At 40.7% G+C, this 21895-nt stretch overlaps 1 protein-coding gene across 1 annotated transcript; it reads right to left on the reverse strand.

Moving 5' to 3' along the window:
* Positions 1–7790: 7790 nt before the first annotated feature.
* On the reverse strand, positions 7791–20651 carry CETN3 (centrin 3). The gene is made up of 6 exons (XM_040579231.1): positions 20624–20651; positions 20480–20573; positions 17420–17555; positions 15619–15733; positions 12784–12975; positions 7791–8397 (listed from the first exon to the last, which is right to left on the reverse strand). The coding sequence occupies exons 2-6, from the start codon at positions 20494–20496 to the stop codon at positions 8354–8356; spliced, it is 504 nt and encodes a 167-aa protein (XP_040435165.1). The 5' UTR covers positions 20497–20573; positions 20624–20651; the 3' UTR covers positions 7791–8353.
* Positions 20652–21895: the final 1244 nt, after the last annotated feature.

Consider the following 21895-nt stretch of genomic DNA (forward strand, 5'->3'; position numbering starts at 1 on the left):
CTGCGATCTTTCTGAGAAAAAGCAGTATAGGAACAGTACCAAAACAACTTCACTCTAGGCAATAAACAATAATTTCTGTAGTTTTTTTATTTAGGCACACCCAAGAAATGTGCTGCCCCCAACTTTTTAGAGCTTGGGTACGAAATTGACCTTGGCACAGGAGAACAGAACAATAAAAAGGACCCCCCATGGGGACAGAGGAGGAGGAGAAGAGGTGCAACACCATCAGATGAAGTGACCATTGATCAAAAAATGTGGCAAGCAGAAACGTCCCAGTCATTTTATTGCTGCTTGGTTTTATCACTCTACTTTCCCCTGTAAGCAAGGTGAGGGTTGTGACAGGGCTAGCAAAATGAGGGGGGCGACCACGGACCAGGCAAGCCTCAAGGTGCTGGAGGGAGGCAAGAGGGATGCTGAGAGCAGCAGCATGCAAAAATTGACAGCTGACAAGTTCGGGACAGGGGCAGCCACAGATGCTGTTTGATGGAGCATCTCCAGAGGCAGGACTGCTCAATGGGCAGCACCACCAGGGCGAAGCACAGCGGGTCCAGCATGGGGGAGAGGTGGGCATGAGAGACGACTTTGCAAGGGGCCTTCTGAAGAGCAGGGCACAGAACTGCAAAGCCCAGAGTAAAGGAAGGTGCGTGCCTGAGGTGGGAAATAATTAGGGCATGGGTGAACTCCCTGGTGGTTAGGACAGAAAAAGCAGCTGTAACCTCCCCACCGAGGAATAAAAGACAACAAAATGACTAGCGCATCTTTGCACAAGTATATATTTTCACAGTCAATTCCGCACATCACAAGCAATTAAATCTTCATTCTGTCCGTTTTTATTTCAGCATACAGCTGCAAGGTGATCCAGCACTGAAACACGAGCTTTCTGCACACACAAAATGCTCAGCTCTCATTTGCGTGGCACAGAAGTTGTGCGTTAGCTGATAAATCGCACGGGTGGAAGCAGCCCGCAGGGTTTAAGGTGTGTGTGCACACCAAGGGAGAGAAAAGATTCCGCCACAAACATTCCACCTGACATTTGCTTCTGCTGGTTTTGTTCTTACACGCAACTTCAGATCCCACTTTTTAGTCGTAACAATGGGTCCCCCTAGTGGCTAAAGGCAAAATCGACGAATTTTGTCCTATTAAATTACCTTTTCACACCGCAGCGTATCCCATACCATCACCCAGTGGAAGCTGCCCGCTTGTAGAAAAGGGAGCACGAAAAGGTATGGTTAACTTCTCCACAACTTTTTTTAAACCATAAAGCACAGCTACAGCGATACATACTCCTACTGAGCTGTTTCATTAAGCAATCCGGTCACAAATTCCCCCCGCGGATCACTAACATGGCACAGAAACCACACCTCATAAACACCTAGGTTTTTCAAAAGTAAAAATATAATTTTTTTTTTTTTTCTGTTAAGGCTGCTCTGGCTAGGATGTAATCAATTTTTCAAAAAGAACTGTGTGGGAAAGAGAACATGCGTTACCTTTTATTTTCTTTTTTAATTCACAAAAATGAGTCATGCTAACACTTTTCCAAGTCATGATATTCAGTGTAATGATTTAGATGCTGTTAGCACTGCCACTGTTTTTATAAACGTGGCAGCCATTATAAACAGGTATAATGAGTTCACTCACACAGCTACAGACACCAGAACCTATTTTATTAGCTGAACAAGTCTCAGGCAGGACAGTGGGAGTTATGTTTTGTTCTTCTAAAAGTACCAGGGGGAATTACCTAACTTCCAACCGGGACTGAAGAACTGACTTGTTTAATGCATCCTTCAAACTGCAAAATCTCAAGCAGGACTTTTTCTCAGCATCGAGGAACACTGGAGAAGAAGGGTTGATGAAGACGATGGACAAGTCGTATTCTTTAAGCCTGCACAAATTCTTTCTTGTTTTGTTTTTTTTAAGGCCTTTGTAAAGCAGGTCTGTATTGTGAGCTCTATCAACTAGCATTTTTTACCAATTTCATTTTACTTTGCTTGTTTGCCTGTGATTCGTTTTTACATATATACAGCAATCACGACTACCGTACAGGTATTTTACTGCTCTCCTTTTTGCATTCCCTGGTACGTACAGCACACTACCGTACAGTTTCAGCCTGTGTAGTTCTGCCCTTCACTAAACAAGACAGCACTAGGTGGCTGGGTTCCCCCCCCCCCCCCATCACAAACAGATTAAAATAGATCTATGTATTATATGAGCTTGCACAACTCCTTTTTCAGTGGGTAACTAAGTCACATCTTTCTTATCCTGCATTTACAGCTGGGACAATTGCTGTGTTGCAACCAACCTCTAGGCCCCCAGCAGATGGCTGGGAAGGGCTCCTTCCAAAACCTGGGGAAGTCCTTCAAGCAAGACAAGATTACAGGACTTGGTGTAAATTACTGCAAGTTTCTGGCAACATAAATTGTCCAAATTCTGCTCACACTAATAAAGCAGACATTATTGCCAGGCAAACTCCAACACCACTTTCTAAAAAAAACCCCCACAAAAAAAAAAAAAAAAAACACAAACCAAAACAAAAAACACACCAAACCCAACACAAAAAAGAAAAAAAAACCCAAAAAAGACCCTTGCAAAAGTTCATTGCATGAAATTACAGTTAAAATAATGCATTCATAATTAAGCTTTAAAATAATAATTAAACAAAAATATCCAGGTGTTGTAACAGGCATTTCTGCAAAACATTCTAGGCAATCGTATTTATAAATGTGTTTTAATTGGAGCTAGGTATGGATCTCTCTCAGTAAAGCAGCCCTTTCCTGCTGAGCCCATTCTTTGTTCCTTTAAGAGCAGTATTTTAAAGGAATTATTCCTTTAAATTTATTTATTTATTTATCTGGAATTCCTTTAAATATTCCTTTGTAAGTGAAGTGGTTTTCAAAATAGTAAGGCTAAAAAGTGGCAAATAGACCCTCCACTGGCTAAACATTGACACACCATTCCAAGAAGACCTACATATGGAAATTTCCCACTTATTATATATTCTGCAAGCTATCACTTCTGACTGCTGGTAATTGCCAACACGTTCAGTTTGCTTAGCAACAGTTTTACAGTAGATGAACCATTTGCACTACCGTAAAAGCAAGATACTTGCAGATTCTCTACATGTTTATGACTTTTCTACTGATTTTCTGTTAATGCCTGTGACATTAGCGGGACTGTCCAAATGGATTTTCCCTTGGTATACCTTAAGGAAGGTAGAAGCCCTCAAAACACCAACCTCTTTTTCCCCCTGTGGAAATGATTTTGTTACTCAAGGAAGACACCATTCTCAGCATCCCTATGGACTCACTTCACTGGCAATTATCCCTCTCCTAGAGCGCTACAGAAAACAACTGCTGCAAAAGTTTTGCTAGTGCCAGCCAGTATCCTCTACAAACCCTTGACCCAACGGAAAGATCGAACTAAAATGCAGCTCTCGCTTCCTATGTGGCTCTGTGCACAGCAAGGTGTGCAGTCACAGGCATTATCTACTGAATAGCAGGACTCAGATCAACAGAAACAGGTAAAGGGTTGCTTATGTGAGCACCGCATCTCTCGGATGCGAGTCAACAAAAAACTCCCAACTAACAGGAGGGGTTACGAGCAATTGCAAGCAATCTGTGTGTGTCCTGGTTTTGGCCGGGATAGAATTAATTTCCTTTTCAGCTGCTACAATGCTGTGGTTTTATTTAGTATGAGAATAATGTTGACAACACAGCGATGGTTTTAGTAGTAGCTGGGTAATGTTTATACCAAGTCAAGGACTTTTCAGTTTCTTTGGGCCCTGCCAGCGAGAGGGCTGGAGTGGCACAAGAAACTGGGAGGGGACACAGCCGGGACAGCTGATCCCAACTGGCCAAAGGGATATTCCGTACCACAGAACGTCCTGCTTAATATATAAACCAGGAGGAGTCGGCTGGGGCTGGCTGGGCATCGCTCAGCCGGCAGTGAGCGGTTGCATTGTGCATCACTTGGGTGTGTTTTCCCTTCCCTTCAGATTCTACCCCTCTCCCCTTCTCCCTCCTTTTATTATAAATTTTATTTTAATTATTAAATTGTTCTTATCTCAACCCTTGAGTTTTACCTTTTTTTCCCCGAATCTCCTCCTCATCCCTTGGCAGGGGTGTGTGTGTGCATGTGGTGTGTGAGCGAGTGGCTGCCTGGTGCTTAGCTGCTGGCTGGGGTTAAACCGCAACAGTGCAACTGGGTTTACTGCAGCCATCCTTATCTTCTGTTCTCATGTAATTTGTGATAAAATCTTCTGCTAACAAAGTTTACCAAGCTGTGACACCCCAGAACTCCATGCAGCCTCCAAGACTTGCTTAGGACAGAAGTTTAAAAGTTGAAGGATTTTTCCACTCTCAGCTCCACACCATAACCACCACACACAGCCCCCCGCAACACCAGCCCCGAGTTCAGCGTCTCCCGCAGCTGCAGCCATAGTGCAAGAAGTGAAGAGGTACCCATGAGCTATGGACCAGGGAGGAGGCCAGGGGCAGGGAGATGAACATGGACCCAGATGTCTTCCCCTCTGGGCTGCTGTTCCTCTTGCACAGGCCTGCAGCTCAGCACAGGCCCCCTGTCCTCCCGCTCCAAGCTCGGGGCCAGCTGGGTCTCGCCCCGCGCCTCTGGGCTCATCCCTCCCTGCACACACTCCCTCTCTGGCCTCCGCTCCGTTGCCAGCCAAGTTGTTGCGGTTTTCCTTTTCCTCTTTGCTGAGCTCCAAGGGCACGGTAAAGCCAGGCTCTGCTGCATGTGGCGAAGGTGGCCACGTCACCAGAGTGCTCTGGAGGTGACTCTGAACTCAGGAAAAGCCTGTGTAACCTTAACACTGGCATTCTGTGACTTGCGATGACTTAACTGTGCCATGGAAACTTTCCCATGAATAAACACAAACCAAAAATGTTTGACGTGACAAACTTAGTATTGAAAAGACTGCTCTAAAATAAGTCAGCAGAGTAACATTTGGTATACGCTGTGCTCCGGCATGGTATTTTTATTTGTTTGGAGGTTCTCAATTTCCTCAAAGTTGCATGGGATTAATTAGTGAAGTGATGGACTGGTTGGCATAGTTAAAACTGTCATTACTGTGAAGGTCTTAAAGAGAGGCTCCACTGGATTTCGGTGCAATGGATTATGACGTTCCCTTAGCTGCCACTTTTGGACTTCTACTAGACATCGCTGCCCTCCACAGCACAGGCAACCAACAAGCATTTGTCCCAGGTACTCCAGACCAGACCCTGCTATTTTAACCCTAACCCACATTTCTAGACTTGCAAATAAGGCACGAACTCACAGTGCAGCTTTTCAATATGTAATGGCGACTGTTGAACCTTGATGCTATTCCGTAACAGACAAGATTTAAATGTCCCACCGAATGACTCTCTTCCTCCTCTGATACCAGGCAAAGAATGAAAAAACAAAACCTGGGAATCCGTATCCCAGGATACACCAAGCGAACTACCAAAAAGCACCAGGATATGTACGACCCCCCCAAAACACACAGGGTTGAATGTATGTGTCAATGTGGGGCCGAGCAGACAGCTGCAAGTTCAGAGCTTTGATCTCACTCAGCTGTGGACTCCAATCCATCACAATTTCTGTCGGCCGGTGAACATCCACAGAAGCCAAAAGAAACTGCAACACCCCCAGTACACAAAACAGCAAGAATCTCACCAGTCAGCAGCACAAAACAAGCATGGTTTTGGAATGCAAAAATCTCCCAAACAATGAAATGCAGAGAAAAAGCAAAGCCAAACACTGAGACAGCATCACTAAATACGATACCAATTACTTCTTTTTCTTTTCCTCTGGGCCACTGCCACAGTGTGAGCAAATTACCAGACCTCTCCAGTTCACTGGCCTGTGCTTACAGAGTGTTGCACTAGTGTTACTGGTCTCTAGCAAGTGCGGCCACATCTGCAAGAACACAGTGAGGTTTTTCGAGTAAAGCTAGAAATATTTTTTTTTCCAAGTTAATTTTCAAGGAAAAGCTAGAAACAAGGCCTCAATCCAGAACAGACAAAAGTGCATCTTGCTGGAAGAGTTACAAACAGCAAGTGGCACCTATAAAGAAATATTTACCAGCCATCTACATAGGATCCGAACGTTTTCACATCCACCTGAAAGCCAGTTGTTCAATAGCCACAGCAGAGAACTAGAAAACTGGCACATTCAGAATAAAGGTGTGATTCTCAGGGAGAAAATTTTTTGATGACTACTAAGGTACCTTTTAATTAGTCTATCTAATTTTCATTGTCTACAGAAGATAAATATACCCCTGAAATAGTTTAGGTAGGAAGTTAAAAGCAAAGCCAGAAACTACTGAAGTGGACAATTCTCGTATTGTTTCTAGAAAAATACTTGTTAAGAGCAGTTCATAGGCTCAGAATCTCTTCCCTAAATATTCACCCCCTAAACAGATCTGTTAAGATGGAAAAATACTGGTTAAAACCTGGGTTGGTTTTTGTGGCTTTTTTTTTTCTTTTGGCATGGTACCTTTTTTTAAAAAATAAATTTTACATTTTATGAAGTTTTTTTGCTATTGGATTCTAAAGCATTTTACTTGACTTCTAAGAAGTTTGCTGTATTTATTCCCAAGGAAGATTTTCTCTTGCATGGCAGAATCCTTCAATTCTATTTTTCCCCCTTTCTCAACTATTATACCGAAATTGATAAAAAAGAAATTAAGTACATCTATCCCATGTATAGCAGAATCTATCCCCATAAAAACCAATCTTCATCCTGCAAATACTTTATGCTGTTTACTTTTTAAGCAAGAACTTGGTTATAAAATTCACCTCTGATATACCACAGAGGAAGTTTTATTCACACTTTAAGACTGAGGCATGAACAGATTATTAAGACGACTTCAACTTCCTGGAACATAACTATTTCTTTCACTCCCACAAATTTCATATTGGCTTTATCCCTATCATTTTTCCCCCATTATATTTGCAGAATTAATTTTGAAAAAATCAAAATAAAGATATCTTAACAGGAAGACTGACCTTTCCTAGCAAAAGCTGTTTGAGAGACATCTCTCCTGGAGTGATACAGCACAGCAATCCCAGCTGAAGGCCACTTACCGCACTGGGGTTCTGCATGAGGTCTCTGTTCATAACACTTGGTAAGTTATATGGAGCCACTGCCAGTCATTGTGAATTGCGGCAACTTTCTGTACAAATGGACTGGTATTGATGGCTTAATAGAGAGCAACACACTATTTCACAGATAAGAATGTTACAATGCACACTTGAAAAATAATAGCAAAAATCTATTAACTTTGATGACCTTAACTTCCATCTTCAGTAAATTCCAAACTCTGATTGTTTGTGCAGGGCAAACCTGTATATAACCCCAAGATTACTGACAGTTAAAAAGTAGCTGCTTTTCTGACAATAAAGATGAACACAGTATTAACCAAGATTTAAAGTTACTTTTTTTATATGACTGAAATTTAAAAAGAAGAAACTAATATACAGGAAATCTGGAAGATCAATCCACATGAACTCTTCTGGAAGACACCTAGCAAACTAGAAATAAATCCAGTCTCCAACTACTTTAAAAGTTCATTCTCTGTGATGCTTTTCTTCTAATTAGATACTCCAGAAACAGCATCTACTCATCATAAACAGTTGTCATTGTCTCCACAGCTATCAGAGCTGTAGTTACTGAAGAGAGAGTTGCTGGTTGACATCTGAATGATTTCAGCACATCACATCTTTGATAGTTTATCTTCATGCATAGTTGCCTGTCACTTGCTATCACACAGGGGGTAATACAGAGTTAAAAAATTCGAGGATGCAAATGCTTGTTCATTTATTGTTACCATTAATCTACAACAGCAGAAGTATAAGCCTATAAATGAAAAAAAAAAAAAAAAAACTTTTCCCTGAAGGATTTTACATTACAGTCCAGTTCAGATTAAACTACAAAAATAAGACTTTCAAGTAGCAATAGTAAAGAACATTATTAAATGGAAGTTTGTCAAACCTTATGTATCAAAACTAAGGCCACAACTAATGCTAACACAAAGTCAACTTCAAAAGGTTCTCATAATATGATACAGTATAGAAATCTCATACAAAGTTATTTTACAAATGAGTACTCGAACATTCTGAAATGCAGCATTACTTACTTGTTCTAAAATGATATATCAATTATTGTAGTGATAATATTTAATGATGGAAAATATTGAACTATCGATGCATATAACCTGTCTTTATTTTGGCCCTGTGAGGAAAGTAATTTTCTGCATCACTCCAGCTACAGAAATGAATGGAAGTACAACACATTGTAATGGAAGCTGCCAATGTTTCCTCCCTTTTGTGCTGAGTTAATTTCTTTTCTTCTAATGCTAAATATCTCCAGTCATAATAGCAATAAATTCTTCTTGATTGACTGTAGAAAAAAAGAAAAGAGTTAGACAAACAGCAAACATCCATAACTCATAAAACAAAACAATGCATATCAGTATTATACTTTCTATGTAAAGGTCTCCCAGTATTTGTTGTCTCTCATCCATTACTATTCAGGGTTTACAAATCTGGATTTTTTGCTTCTAGAAGAACAGAGATTTTGCACTTTTTTTTTTCTTCCATGTAAAAGGAAAAGTCAGAACGCAAGCTTAATTATGTAGAAGCCAGAATCCAGCTCACATATAACAAGCTATTATTTCTAATTATGAAAGTAAAAATATTCTAGAAGTAAAACAAGATAGAAAAAAACACTGAGAAAAGTATGTAAACAGATGGCTATGCAAAAATATGATACTTCATTATTAAGATTCTTTAAGATTTATAACAATGTTTAAAATGGTAGATAATCATTGTTTCTCAAGCAACAGTACTGCAGCTCCAGTTACGATGAAGTTCAGTTTTATTCTTGAAATCACGGTTCAGATATTTATGCCCAAACCGCACCCCCACTGTGAACCATGCTATTCTTCTCTCTCAAACCTGTAACACTTGCCAAATACAAATTTAATTTTAAGATCATTTACTAATGATTCCATAAATTAGCTAGAATTAAAATGGACTTTTGACAAGCTTTTCCCCATCTGAACTTTCTTCATTCTTCAGTTATAATTAACAGAAATCTTACACAAATGTACTTGAAGAAATTAAGTCATAATAATAAATTAATTAGCAGTCATTAATTATTTTGCTGCACTCATACCTGAGCTATTGACCCTACTCATATGTTAAAGCAGAGCCACTGTAAAAGAGTTAACCAATGAACATGTTCGCTCTGCAACTAATTACTGTAGCGGGGAATGATTAGAATAAGCCCATGGTATGGAAAAGACCAGACATGTATGAAGAATTCTCCCTGACAATTATCTGTCCCAACCAATATGCCCAAGATATTCCTAAACAAAGCACTGCAAAGTAAGAGCTACATTTACAGCTAAAAGAAAATTAAGTAAATTCAACTACGCTGAAGAATAAAACCCCTAAATCTACCCCGTTGCGACACGTGTCAAAAATATGAAACAAGGAGATTTAGTCTAGCGTAGGACCCCACGCTCTGAAATATCAGTCTACCATATTGCTACATCACACTACACATAAGCACTACGTTGACTGTATGACTTCAAAAAGCATTTCCACTGCTTTATCACAGTAACAGCACAATAATTGCACAAACATCCTCCCCAAAATATTCTCCAGTTTAAAAAATCCTGGTTAAACAATGCTGAAAAGTGAAAATACAGTATTATAATGACAAACACATTTTCTAACAGTCAAAGAAACTGCAAAGAGAAGTACAGTTATGATTCCCACCAACCCAGTTAATCCCTCCTGATTTAGGATCTGCTCACAAGTTAAGCACAATGAAATCAGAAGCAATCAGTCTTTCCTAGTGTCAGATTTCCCTCAATTCCATGACACAAATTATCATAAAAGAGGAAACTAGGATCCCAGCTAATATGAAGATAATACTGACTTACATAATCTGGAGAGTTAAAGGAGCATATTATTACAGTTTGTTTTGGGTTTTTTTCCTAATTCCGTGCCAAAATCTGAGACCTAAAACTGGACTGTTTTTCCTACAGATGCATCCACACAAGACAACAAAAACTGCATGAATTGACAGCGTGGAGTTTCTAAAAACAGTCAGGGTCCAAAACAGAAGTAATTTCTAAAACTAGGAATACAAAAATAAGAAAATTTCTGTTTTTAAGGCAGACAGGAAGATGTCAGAAACACTTTCTTCTGCAGAAACTTATGTACAGTGTACCAGTACAGCTCTGTGATTTTGCTGGAAACACAAGTTTTCAAGTAGCCTGGGTGTCACACAACAGACTTTATTTCACTATGAGCAAAACAATCCCTCAAATGTAAGAACTGGCACTATTTCTGTATTTAAAGTATCAATTAAAAATGCTACTAACTAACAGTTTCAGGTAATTTTTTTTTTTTTTTTTTTTTTTTTTTTGGCCAGGAAAAAAATAACTTCACAGCAAGATTTTGCTATGTGACCCAGATGTTTGAAGCTAAACAGAATAGTGATTTACAGGATTATTTACTTTTACAGAATGAATCTTAAAAAGCTAGAAACAGCATCAGTTTTCTTTAAAGAAGAGAAAACACATAGAACCTTAAGGATAAACAGCACGATATACAAACATTATGCTGTCAATCTTCCACATTCGATCTCATGCTTGACTGTTCTAACAAAGAGAATGAATGGATGAAGGAATAAGAAGAAACTGAGCCACTCACTCTTAGCTGATCAACTTGAATAAAAAATGTAGCACTGATGCAAAATAATTATGACTCAGTAACCTTCCTGAAAGGAGCTAATGTTCTGCAATCAATTTGTAGCGCCCAAATAACGACATGACAAAAACGCATCTATGCTTCTGACACCTCAGTTGGCAGGTCCAGGACCACGACACAGAACAAAACATGCTTGCAGATGACTTCCACTCTCACTCACCTTTACAGCTATACCTTCAGGGGCTGGGGAAAAAAAAAAAATAAAGTGCATGTTTGGTGGGGTGGTGGGGGAGGGACAGTAAAACTAGCAATGCAGGTCCTTATAACTCCTTCTTTTAAAAGCAAAATAAGCTCAAAATTACCTACCTAGACTAGCAATCAATCTAAAGGGCTGAGAAGACAGGCATCACTCCTTGCCTGCCATGTAGCTACTGAAAAGGAAGTAAATAGCTATTCTGTTGTCTACTAGAATTCAGTGGTAATCCTGTATGTCACTGCACACAGACAGGTGCCTGAAAACAGCATTTTCAGCTTTCACTATACCGACCTGCTTCAATTATCCTATAGGAAACACTGAGAAAAAAACCCAAAACAATTAAGATGCAGTGCCAAGAAAATCTGATCAAGTACTGAGACTTCAGGGATATAATCAGCAAGAACAATAACACTTAAAAGACGAAATTAATAGTTTTCTCCTGGCTTAGCTTCCTTAAACATCTCACCTGTGGAATCAGACACTGCCAGTGCAAGAAGTGTGTGGGATGACACAGCTGGGAGTGTGGAGGAACAGAATTATGCAGTAGGGATTTATTAAGGAACTATGGCCTCTTTCTCCATGTTTAGTTCAGTAACAAGTGTCAACATTAACACTCTTCTGGCGGTTGAGTCACCAACCTTTCAGTCTTTGTCTTCAGGCTCTGTATTTACACCACTACAACAGAGCAAAAGGTTCGCATTTCCACACCTAAATGTCCTGCTTTTCCTCTTAAAAGGGGTTGTTTCAGTACTTAATTAATTGTATTCCCAGGTATGGAGTAACACCAGTCTCAAACACACTGAGGGGAGGGGTGTCTGCCACAGGGCTGACAAGGTGGGGTTTTTTCACTAGTAGTTAGAGCTTTGAGTGCCACAGATGTAGTGGCTCACAAGTAGAAATAAAATCCTATTGTAACTGGAAAAGTTGATGAACTGCTAGTGAAATCTCAGACATGAGTCACCATTCTATAAGAAAAACTGAGAAGCAGTTTTCGATGACTGTTAGAAACTGCAGTGTTCAGATACATGGTCTCAAGTGACTAGTCCCTGAATTTCAGATATTAAGGTTTCTGGTGTAAATATAACAGTATTCTCAAGTTAATGAAAAAAACCTAACTTTCAGTGTTCACAAAGAGGTAATAAGCATAGTGTCAAACTGGATTTGTTAAATCATTCTTTAGCTAGCTAATAAATCCCTTCTGCAGCCCACTTGGTATGGACCTTGTCAATTCCCCTGAGCCATTTTTCACACTACGCTCTTCAGCACTCTTGAGGTTCAGAAGTACATTACAGACCCATCCAAGCTCCTGCATATAGACCCAGGGTACATCCAGCATGATTTATTAGCTTAACACTCCACATCTGACTAACATGCTGAAATCACAACAGTGACACATCACCACTTAAGAAATATTGACTAGGCGATCAAAAGAGTTTCTCTTAGCCCTTTAATCCCTTTAGTGATTTATAAGGAAATAAAAATGTTCTGTAGGTACATCGCATCTCCCATGTACCAGTTCAATTACTTCCACCTACAACCACATTTTCACCACTCTTTTAATAGTCCGTGGTTGAGTAAGTTTAGTGGTGCATCAGCTTGAGAAATCAACTTGATTTTTAGACTCCAAGATGTTTTTCCAGGACTAGTAGCTGTCAAAAACAATTTCCATTACTTGTAAGCTAAATTAAGTTTGAGCAGAAAGTTACTTAGGAAGAAACCAAAAAGGACATTTTCACAACAAAACCCCATTTAAAAAGGGGAAAAAAGTAAGAACAGACTATATGGGGTTTTGTTGCTAACACGTACTTTCTCCATCGCCATCCTTATCAAATTCTTCAATCATAGCTCGTAGTTCTTCATCAGACATATTTTCACCCAACTCTCTAGCAACCCGGCGCAGGTTTCTCAGGCTTATTTTACCAGAGTCATCATCATCAAATAATTTGAATGCCCTGATTATTTCTTCTTGTGGGTCTCTGTCCAATATCCAGTCTGTCACTGTAAGAAGGATACTTAAGTTAGATAAAAAAATTCTGAAGGGTAGACTCAGAATGACCTTAAGAGACTAAAGCAGTATGAAGCACACACACTTCCAATTTCACCCATTCTTCCATTTTTATATATTTAAATTCAACATGCATATTTGTTTGTCTGTTATCTGACCTCTCTTTCTCATCTCTCTTTTCCCAGGCTGAGTTTCTCTTTGGGACATAGCTGTTGCAGTGGAAAACTATGTGGCAACTGGAAACACAGTCATGCTTTAAGCGCACTATTCAATAGGAATTAAAAGCAGAGACATGCTTCCTCTGTCCCAGACTTACCTTTTAGAAAATTACATCAGCTCTGACAGATGAAGACATGCGATTTTATTATTTTTTTAATGTTTTGATGAGGATAGAATTTTGACTTGGAGAGAACACTGAAACACCAAGTAATAAAAAACACTCACATGGAACCTCCCTTTTAGGTACAAAACCACACTAACAGGAAAACAGAAAAAAACTAAGCCCAGGGGTTATTTAAAGGACACTGCTATGAACTGAAAGACGTTAATACTGAAAGGGTTCATCAGCCTTTATTATTCCTTTTATCACAAGCATTTGTCAGTTTCTGTAACAGAAAAGACAAACTTGCCACATAAAGTATTTTTCTAGTAATTATTTCAGACCAACCAACCATAATGTATCTTCACATCTTTGTACCTGCTAGCCTTGTATTACAGGGCTTGCTATTTATGACTTTCATCAAGCCATTAAAAACACATCAACGCTGCTTGTGCATAGAGAGCCACTTAGCATCTGCTGCTGTCTGCAGATGGAACGCCTGCTCTGGCTTAGTGAATTTGACAGGAAAAAATTATGATTCAAGCTCATATAAGCTCACTACAGCAATAAAGTTTATATGTCTACATAAATCCCTCAGATTTATATTGAATTTAAGTATGTTCATTTAAAACAACTATGCTGCATGACAATATGATATAATTTGAAAAATTCTACCTTTTACAGCAAAAAGACAACTGCACTGTTAGCTGAAGAACAATAAAATACCAGGTTTCTAAATACTACAGGTAACATTATTGTACAAAAGGAGACAAAATGTAATTGCATCTTTATACATTACAGACAGGCCAGTCCTACATTTAAAGTGATTATTAACATCAAATTATGAAAAACCGATGGCTCAAGAATTGCTTAGCTACATTCAGCAGCACTTCACAATTAAAGCTTCATACTATAACCTATTTTCTCTAACTCCCTGACCTTTTTGCTAGAAGCGGTATCATGTTTAATTTTGTGCCAAGGTCACAGCAGCACTCAAACCCAATTCAAATTTTGGGACAGGTTCGATCACCTTCCAAGTACATACTGTACTTTCTACCAGAATTTTCCTAGCTTACCACTGCACTTACTGAGTGCCCATATTGATAGCCAAGACAGAACCAGGAGACAACAAACAATGCCTGGATTGGCTATCAGGAATTTAGAAAGAATTACACAGTAATGATAGTATATTCAATTATATAATATTATAGCATGATGATGTAATTACAGCAGTAGTATTGTTGCTATCAATGCAATACTCTCAATTATTTTTTTTTTACCTTCCCTCCCCCCCCCAATTAAATTGGGACTGATCATATATATTTCCCCATAGGCTTTATATTTGGTTCTTTTCTGACTTACAATTTGCTCTTTCCTGGAATACAACTACAAAAATATTATCTGTGATTTAACAACATAATTTGTCCAATCCTAACCCATTAAATCATTAACATCTGCCACTTTTCAATCAATAACTGTTTTGCCACACTAAGTAGATTGTTATTTGTAGCCAAGAGCAAATACACATCTACTACACCAGAGCAGGTTTTTTTTCTGAATACTGACACAAATCTAATACCTTGAACACAGGGACTGGAATAATGAAATACAGCTATAAAGCCCACACAGCTTTTTTTTTTTTTTTTTTTTTGGCAAACACAAATTGTATGCAAAAGTATAAGTTACATGTAACATCCAAAAAAAAAATCTTCAAAGAAACTTAAACTCTAATCTTTTAAAATTCTGCAGATCACTACATACTGGACATATGTCAAACTGTGCAAAACACAATCTTCAGATGAAATAAACAGCCTAATGAAATTCCACTGGTTTTATCAATAGTTGAAAATCCTTGAAGTACAATATTTAATATCTCCTTCAACTTTTCTTTGTTATATAGGAAGTCTGTACTCAGTTTACAGTTTGTCTGTGTATGCACTGCTTCCTGTGAAATTCAACGTCAATTATTTTTTCCACAATAGGAAGAAGAATCTTATAAAATGCATAAACAACACAAGAATATCTACATTTTAAGGTAGCATCTACTCCTTTGTAAACATTTAGAAAAGATTAGGACTATGTATACTCTTATTTCCTTCTATACTGTGGCTATTATTCATCTCGACATATCAAACTGCGTATTCAGAATACAAAGATTTATCTTCCTCCACCATTTACTTTTATTAATAAAAATATGAAATCTCCCAGTTCTATTGCTTAATAGTACTTAATAACTGAAAAAGTACACAAAGTACTTCCACATTGTAGCAACCACTCCAGGTTAAATTTCTCTAAAGATACATAATCAAACACATACCAACTTCATTAAAATCTTCAAAGGTGATCTTGCCTGTCGCTTCTCGGTCATAATCTTTAAGTATTTTCAGCACATCAGCTTTTTTCACATCAAAACCCAAGGCTCTCATTGCCACCTTTTGGAATAAAATGGAAGTGCAACCATATATGAAGATTAAATACTGATTTATCAGATTTCTTTTTATTTTCAGTAATTACCTTCCCAAGAGAGAAGGTGTGTATCAGTGGTTTAGCAACAATAATAAATGAATTTAACGAAAGTAAAAAAGCTCTGATTATAAAAATCACCTAAAACTACTATTAGAAAATGGAATGTCAAGTTACAGTGAAAAAACTAGCCTTTGCCTTTTCAGGGATTTCACAGACTGGACCAAATGCTTCTTAGGGCAAGTAGACTTTCCTGACTGCCAAAAACATTTCACGTACCGACCCTTTCTTGAAGATAGAACTGAAAATCCTTCTTCAAATTAGTCTTCAGTATTCATACTAAGCATGTATGTGTTCATGAGTTTACAAATCCTCTTACAGGTGACTTCACTTTTTCCAGTGCACAACATAAACCAATGTATCTTTTCTTTTTCCATTAGGTTAGGAGTGCATGTTTAGTTTCCATTTCAACTGAGACAGCAATTTCTCGGTACACACACTACCCTGACTTCCTCCAAACTGACAAACATACACTAAAACAGAGAGAGTTCTTTTCTTTATGTATTTCTGCTCTTCCACAGTATTATCTTCAGGGCCACAATATTTAACTAGGCAGATAAGAAATAGCTTTGCAAGTAATCATGACAGCTGGGAATTCAAAGCATACTGTAACTGGAAAAAGCGTATTAACAGGCCCAAAACAGTTCCCACTCACTGTGGCTTCCAGCAAAGATAAAAGACCTGAACTCTGAAATGAAGGAGTTTTATAGGAATCGCTAGACCTATGACACGCCTGTAACACCAATTAAAGTAAAAGTAAGACTTCTGCCCCCACCCCACCTTTGAGTTACGTGGTAGAGCCAGAACATGGAGGCAGCAGGTTGGATGAGGTATTCCTTCCCAAAAGAATCTCATCCAATATAGGATAGAAACACTGGCCTCTCCAAAGCCACTTTTTCTTCTTGATGCAATACAATCAGAATAAAAATTCATAAAATATTTAAAAGACACTTCAATAAACTTAATGTACTACTTCTAGACTTCCAGACAGGACTCACTAGGAAAGACTGCCATCCTACCCTCCATTTGCCAATAGCTAACGGGAAGAGATGTCTTAATTGGGAAGGGCAGCTACCAAGCCTCCCAGACGCAAAACAAACAGCATCTCTCATTTCTACCATCCATAGGCTCCCTACTGAAAAATGCAAGTGGTAAGCTCTGGTGTGTAGTCAACAATTTTACAAATCTGATTTACATCTTTTACCTAAAGCATCTGAAACCTGTGGGTTTTCACAATACCAAGCTTTAGATTATGCAATGCCTTAAAAAAGAACCAAACACCTTTTCAAGAGCTTTTTCCACTTAGTCATCTGTCCAAGCTAGACCCTGGAACCCTGGGGAGCATTCAGACCAGTGTTATGCAGCATGCTACAGTAATTCTGTTACTGTGTCAAGTATACAGTGTGGGAAGAAAAGTTCATTCTTACACCAATGTAGTTATTTCCTTCCTCTGCCCAGCTGCCCCCCCAATATCCTCACTCCTTTAGCCCAGCAAGAGACCTTGAACATGGAGTACTTTTTAAAGACACAGCCAACATCTTAAAAACTCACTAAGAAACATATATATTATCTGCCATTAAATGAAAAACTTTTACCTTTAATTCATGATAATTTATTGCTCTATCTTTGTCTGTATCAAACAACTCAAAGGCATCTTTAATTTCTTGCTTCTGTTCCTCAGTCAGTTCTCTTCTCTTTTTTTTCTTAGTTTTGTCTACTGGAAGCTCACTCCTGTACAAGAAGAAACAAATTAAGTGTAATAGATTTCTACTGGGAAGATACCACTTAGATAACAATTTCCACCAACTAGAAACTTACCATAATTGCATAGATCACTACCTTACCCATTCAACCTTTTCCCAGCTTGTCCTCCCAGTTTAAAATACCATTCCGAATAGACAAATCCTCTGTGAAAGTTGAATGATGCCTCCACTCCCCCACCCAGAACACCAGAACAAAATCAACACAGGCATTTTGGTGAACACGTAACAACAACAATAAAAAAAAAAAGAGGGTAGAAAAGCTGTCAGTTAAAAGGATACTTGAGACTACAAACTGTATTAGCAGTTGAAATGATACAACTCGTGACAACACTTCATTGCTAAACTGTAGCTTAGAAAAAAAGAATTTTGACACAGACAGGCTAACAGAGGCTTAACTAGGCCAGACAACTGGGTTGTCTGGCTACTGAAGTGGGCATTAGACGCCACAAATCGGCTTTGCTGCCAGTACCAGTTCTTAGATAAATGGCATTTACAGATATTTTTTTTTAAATCACACACATACATACTGCTCTAAAGACTTTTTGGTCTGTTTTGGTATATCCAAAAAGAGAAGCACCCCCCCCATTTAACAAAACTTGCCCAAAGACAGCCCTCTTTCCCTTGGCTAATCTAGAAATACAATTAAATTTTCAGATAACAGGCAGAAAGTACATTATACATATACTAGGAACACCATTTGAAAAAAAACTGAAAAGGACAGCACTGATAAAACCTACTTTGGACCAAGCTAGTAAAGGGTACATTTTGTTGTAAATGTGTTTTATTCACATCAGTGAGACTGACTGTTGTATCCAGAGTAATTGCTTGGAAGATCTCCAGTTCAGAGCAAGAACTCTAAAGCAAAAAAAATACATTTGAAATAACTGGTGGTATCAACTCAGACTGCTACAGTACTCAAGATACACTCCTGGAAGAAGTAAGCAATATGTGAAGCTCAGCAGTATGCTGTCACTGTGATGAACAAACTACTGTGGCAAATCCCCTCTGTCCAGTGATCATGAGGCCGCACCAGATGTACTGAGTCCAGCTGTGGACACCCCAGCACCAGAGATATGCACAGACAACAGATAATGCCTAAGGGAGACTAGCACGCCTGGTGGCTTGCAGCACAGGGTGCATGAGAAGCTGAGAGAGCTAGGTTTGTGTAGACTAGGGTGAGGTGACTAAATGACATGCTGACTAGGTAGAGAAGCGCTAAGGAGTGGAGATCTAAGTGCTGTCATTCACTGCCTACAGGATTATTACACAGAAGAACAGAGAGAGGTTCCCCTCAGAGGAGCAGAGTGAAAGGACAAGTAAGAATAACTTAAAAAAAAAAAAAAAACACACCACTAAAAAAGAAAAACCACAACAAAACTAAGAAACTGTATCTGGACTAAGGGGAAACATTTTCCCAGTGCGAGTGTTTATGTGTTGGAACAGTTGCACTGGGAGACTGAGGAGTCTCCATGGTCAGAAACTTTTGGCACCCAAGTGGCAAAGGTACTCAGCACCTCAGTTTTGTGTGGGACCTACTCTGAGCAGAAAGCTCGAGTAGATGACTTCCAGAAGTCCTTTCTAACCTAAATTATTGTATAATTTAGGTTATGCTCTCAGGAAAATGCTCTTTACACTGACTTGTTTGTTTGCACCAGAAGCAGAATGCATGCTGAGTCATCCACTGTAAAGTGTATAAAAATTACTGATGAGTGAACAGAAAAACTGCTTTTCAAGGATATTTATTTTCCAAATCTCCTGTAACGAGCTGCTTTTTCATCTCCTTTGTCAAGAATTTGGTAATTTTAATCAAAACCAAAAATTAAACACACATTTAATGTTCAACATTTAGTTCAACATTAGTTAGGGATTTAGTGTTCCAACAACTGCAGCTACACCATAAAAATTCCAAATATAGACAAGAAGAGCTGCATAAGCTGGACCTGCCTCAGAGCACAATATCCTCAAAGAGTGAGAAGTCCTTAGCAGACCAATTGGGACAGCATGATTTCACACAGGCTTTGGATTACGATAGCTTTTGGAAGGCCTAAAATAACTGAGCTGCCTAATTAGGACTGGGAGAGTAGCTCAGACCCAGAAAGCCCACGTTTTGTGAGCTGCGATGATGAAATCCATTTAGAAATCTGAAAGCAGATTAACGCTGAACTCTTGTGGAAGAAGGATCTGGCTAATGAAGTGGAGGATTTTTTAGAGCTTAGCATAAAATATTTTTTTTGAAAGATGGAGCAGTACTTCAATGCAAGTAGTTTAGTGCCACTTCTTCTATAACCACTTTTATCACATGAAGCGTGAAGTTCTAAGAGTTGAAAATTAAGGATCACATATGTCATACAAGCATATTAATTATGCCCGAAGAAAAAGGATTTGCCAGGTATAGAATTAATCCGGACCCCTTTATCCAAGTTACTGAATCAGAATTGAAGAACAACGCAACAAAACAAACTCTAAAGCTTAAGTTAACGTCTATTAAAAAGGTTTTCTGAAGGTGCATTAGTTCAGACAACCCAGGAGGCACCTCTCAAAGCCAGCCGCGACGGGCCCTGCCCTCCCTCGGTGAGCAGACGGCGGCCCGGCCTGATCCGCCGCCGGCCGCCCACGACCCCCTACGGAGGGATCAGACAGAAACGGAGGGATCAGACAGAAGCCGCTGGAGGATGGGGACGACCTTCGCCGCGGCACGCCAGCACCCAGGCCTCGCCACTGCCCGCCGCACCCTGCCTCCCACCCGGGCCTGCCCCGACGGCCCCCCGAGGGGGTAGCGAGGCCCGGAGGGCTCCGGCGGGCCCCGGCGGACGACGCCCGCCCCCCAGCCCCCCGCCCGCGCCCCCAGGCCCGAAGGGGGCAAGGGGGAAACCGCCTCCGGTTCATACCGACCTCAGGGCCAAGCTCATGCTGCTGCCGCCCAAGAGCCGGGCCGCGGCAGGACGGGCCGCACCGGACCCGGCCGCACCGGACCAGGCCGCCCGCCCCGACCCGCCCCGCCCCGCCCCGCCCCGCCCCGCCCCGCCGCGCCGCGCCGCGCCGCGCTGCGCTGCCTTCCCCTTGGAAACGCGGCACGACGCCAGCGCCCGCCAATCCACGCCCTCGTCGTCACGGCACCGCCGCCTGGCCTCCCGCCCCGAGCGCCAAGCGCCTGCTTATTGGTCGGCCGATTGCCACTCAAGGGGGAGGGGTCTCCGCTTGGGTCTCGCCGCGGGGGCGGGGTTTTCGGCCCGGAGTTCTGTTACCCAGAAGGTTGCGCGGCGCGGGGAGAGGCGGTGCTGGTGGTCTATGGCGGAGCGGGGCAGTCGCTGTTCACCTGCTAGCCTGGCTGGCGGGGTCCCGGGGGCGGCCCGGAGCAGGTGTGTCACCTCTGCTCGCCCTTCTGCAGTCTGGATGTGCTGTGGCGGAAGAGCTCCCCGCCACCTCAGGCCCTGCGCGCTCTCTCCGCCGCTCGGTCGCATGGCGCCATCTTGAGTGTGGAAGTACGGCGGGTTTGGCGGCCGGCCGGCCTGGGGCCGGGGAGCGGGCACTGGCTGCGCAGTCGGCGCGCCTAGGTGTTGGCAGTGCTTGGGAAAAGTGGCCTGGCCTCTGTCTGCTGAGAATTGGTACTGGCAGTGCGCCTTTAAGATAGGGCCTGGAAGCCCTGTGTCAGAGCTCGGAGATGTGAGGGGAGATGTGCAGCGTAAGTGCGTTCCTGCGCTATGTATATACACAGATAATATTGAGAGCTTACGGAAATACTTTTATCAAGTCTTTCTGACATTGTACAGGCTTTGCCTTCATAAGAATTCCTGGAGCATGTGATCTGTATTACATGAGGACTGCAAGACCTAATTACATAGTTCTGCTTTTTACTGTCTTTAATACTGATGTGCTTTGCAAACTAGTGAGTGAACTAATGTTACATATTCTGTATGTGTGGGAAACATTCATCTTGCTCATAAGAAAATGTGGAAAAAGTGGTGCCTTGGTGCTCTGGTCTGTAACATGTAGATGTGCCTTGTGCCTTGCCATTCAGGCCGCCCTGAGCAGACAGCTGTTGTAAAGAGCTGGAAGAGTACAGTCTGGTGTTAGTAGCTGGACTATACGGATGTTCAAGTTTTTTCTAATACTGTGCTGAGCAGTCTGGCTAAATTCACTGAAAAGATTCAGGCAGTTAAAAATGCCTTCAAGCATTTTAGTCCTGTTCCTTCCAGGGCTGACAGCATGTCTTGAAGGTGTTTTACATCTGCAGACATGTCATTTTCCAATAATAAACCAGTAGCAGGTTCACCCTGAGTACATAGTATTGGACGTGAAGAGTTGGAC

The sequence above is a fragment of the Falco naumanni genome, chromosome Z (genome assembly GCF_017639655.2).
Source record: "Falco naumanni isolate bFalNau1 chromosome Z, bFalNau1.pat, whole genome shotgun sequence".
NCBI classification, from domain to species: domain Eukaryota; kingdom Metazoa; phylum Chordata; class Aves; order Falconiformes; family Falconidae; genus Falco; species Falco naumanni.

Bases quoted from the DNA above. Each gene is read 5' to 3' on its own strand.
- CETN3 (XM_040579231.1), bottom strand. The intron at 15,734-17,419 runs GTAAAAGTTTTT...TTATTCCAAAAG, and splicing joins TAAATTATCATGAATTAAAG to GTGGCAATGAGAGCCTTGGG. The intron at 8,398-12,783 runs GTACGTGTTAGC...TTTTTTCTACAG, and splicing joins TAAGGATGGCGATGGAGAAA to TCAATCAAGAAGAATTTATT.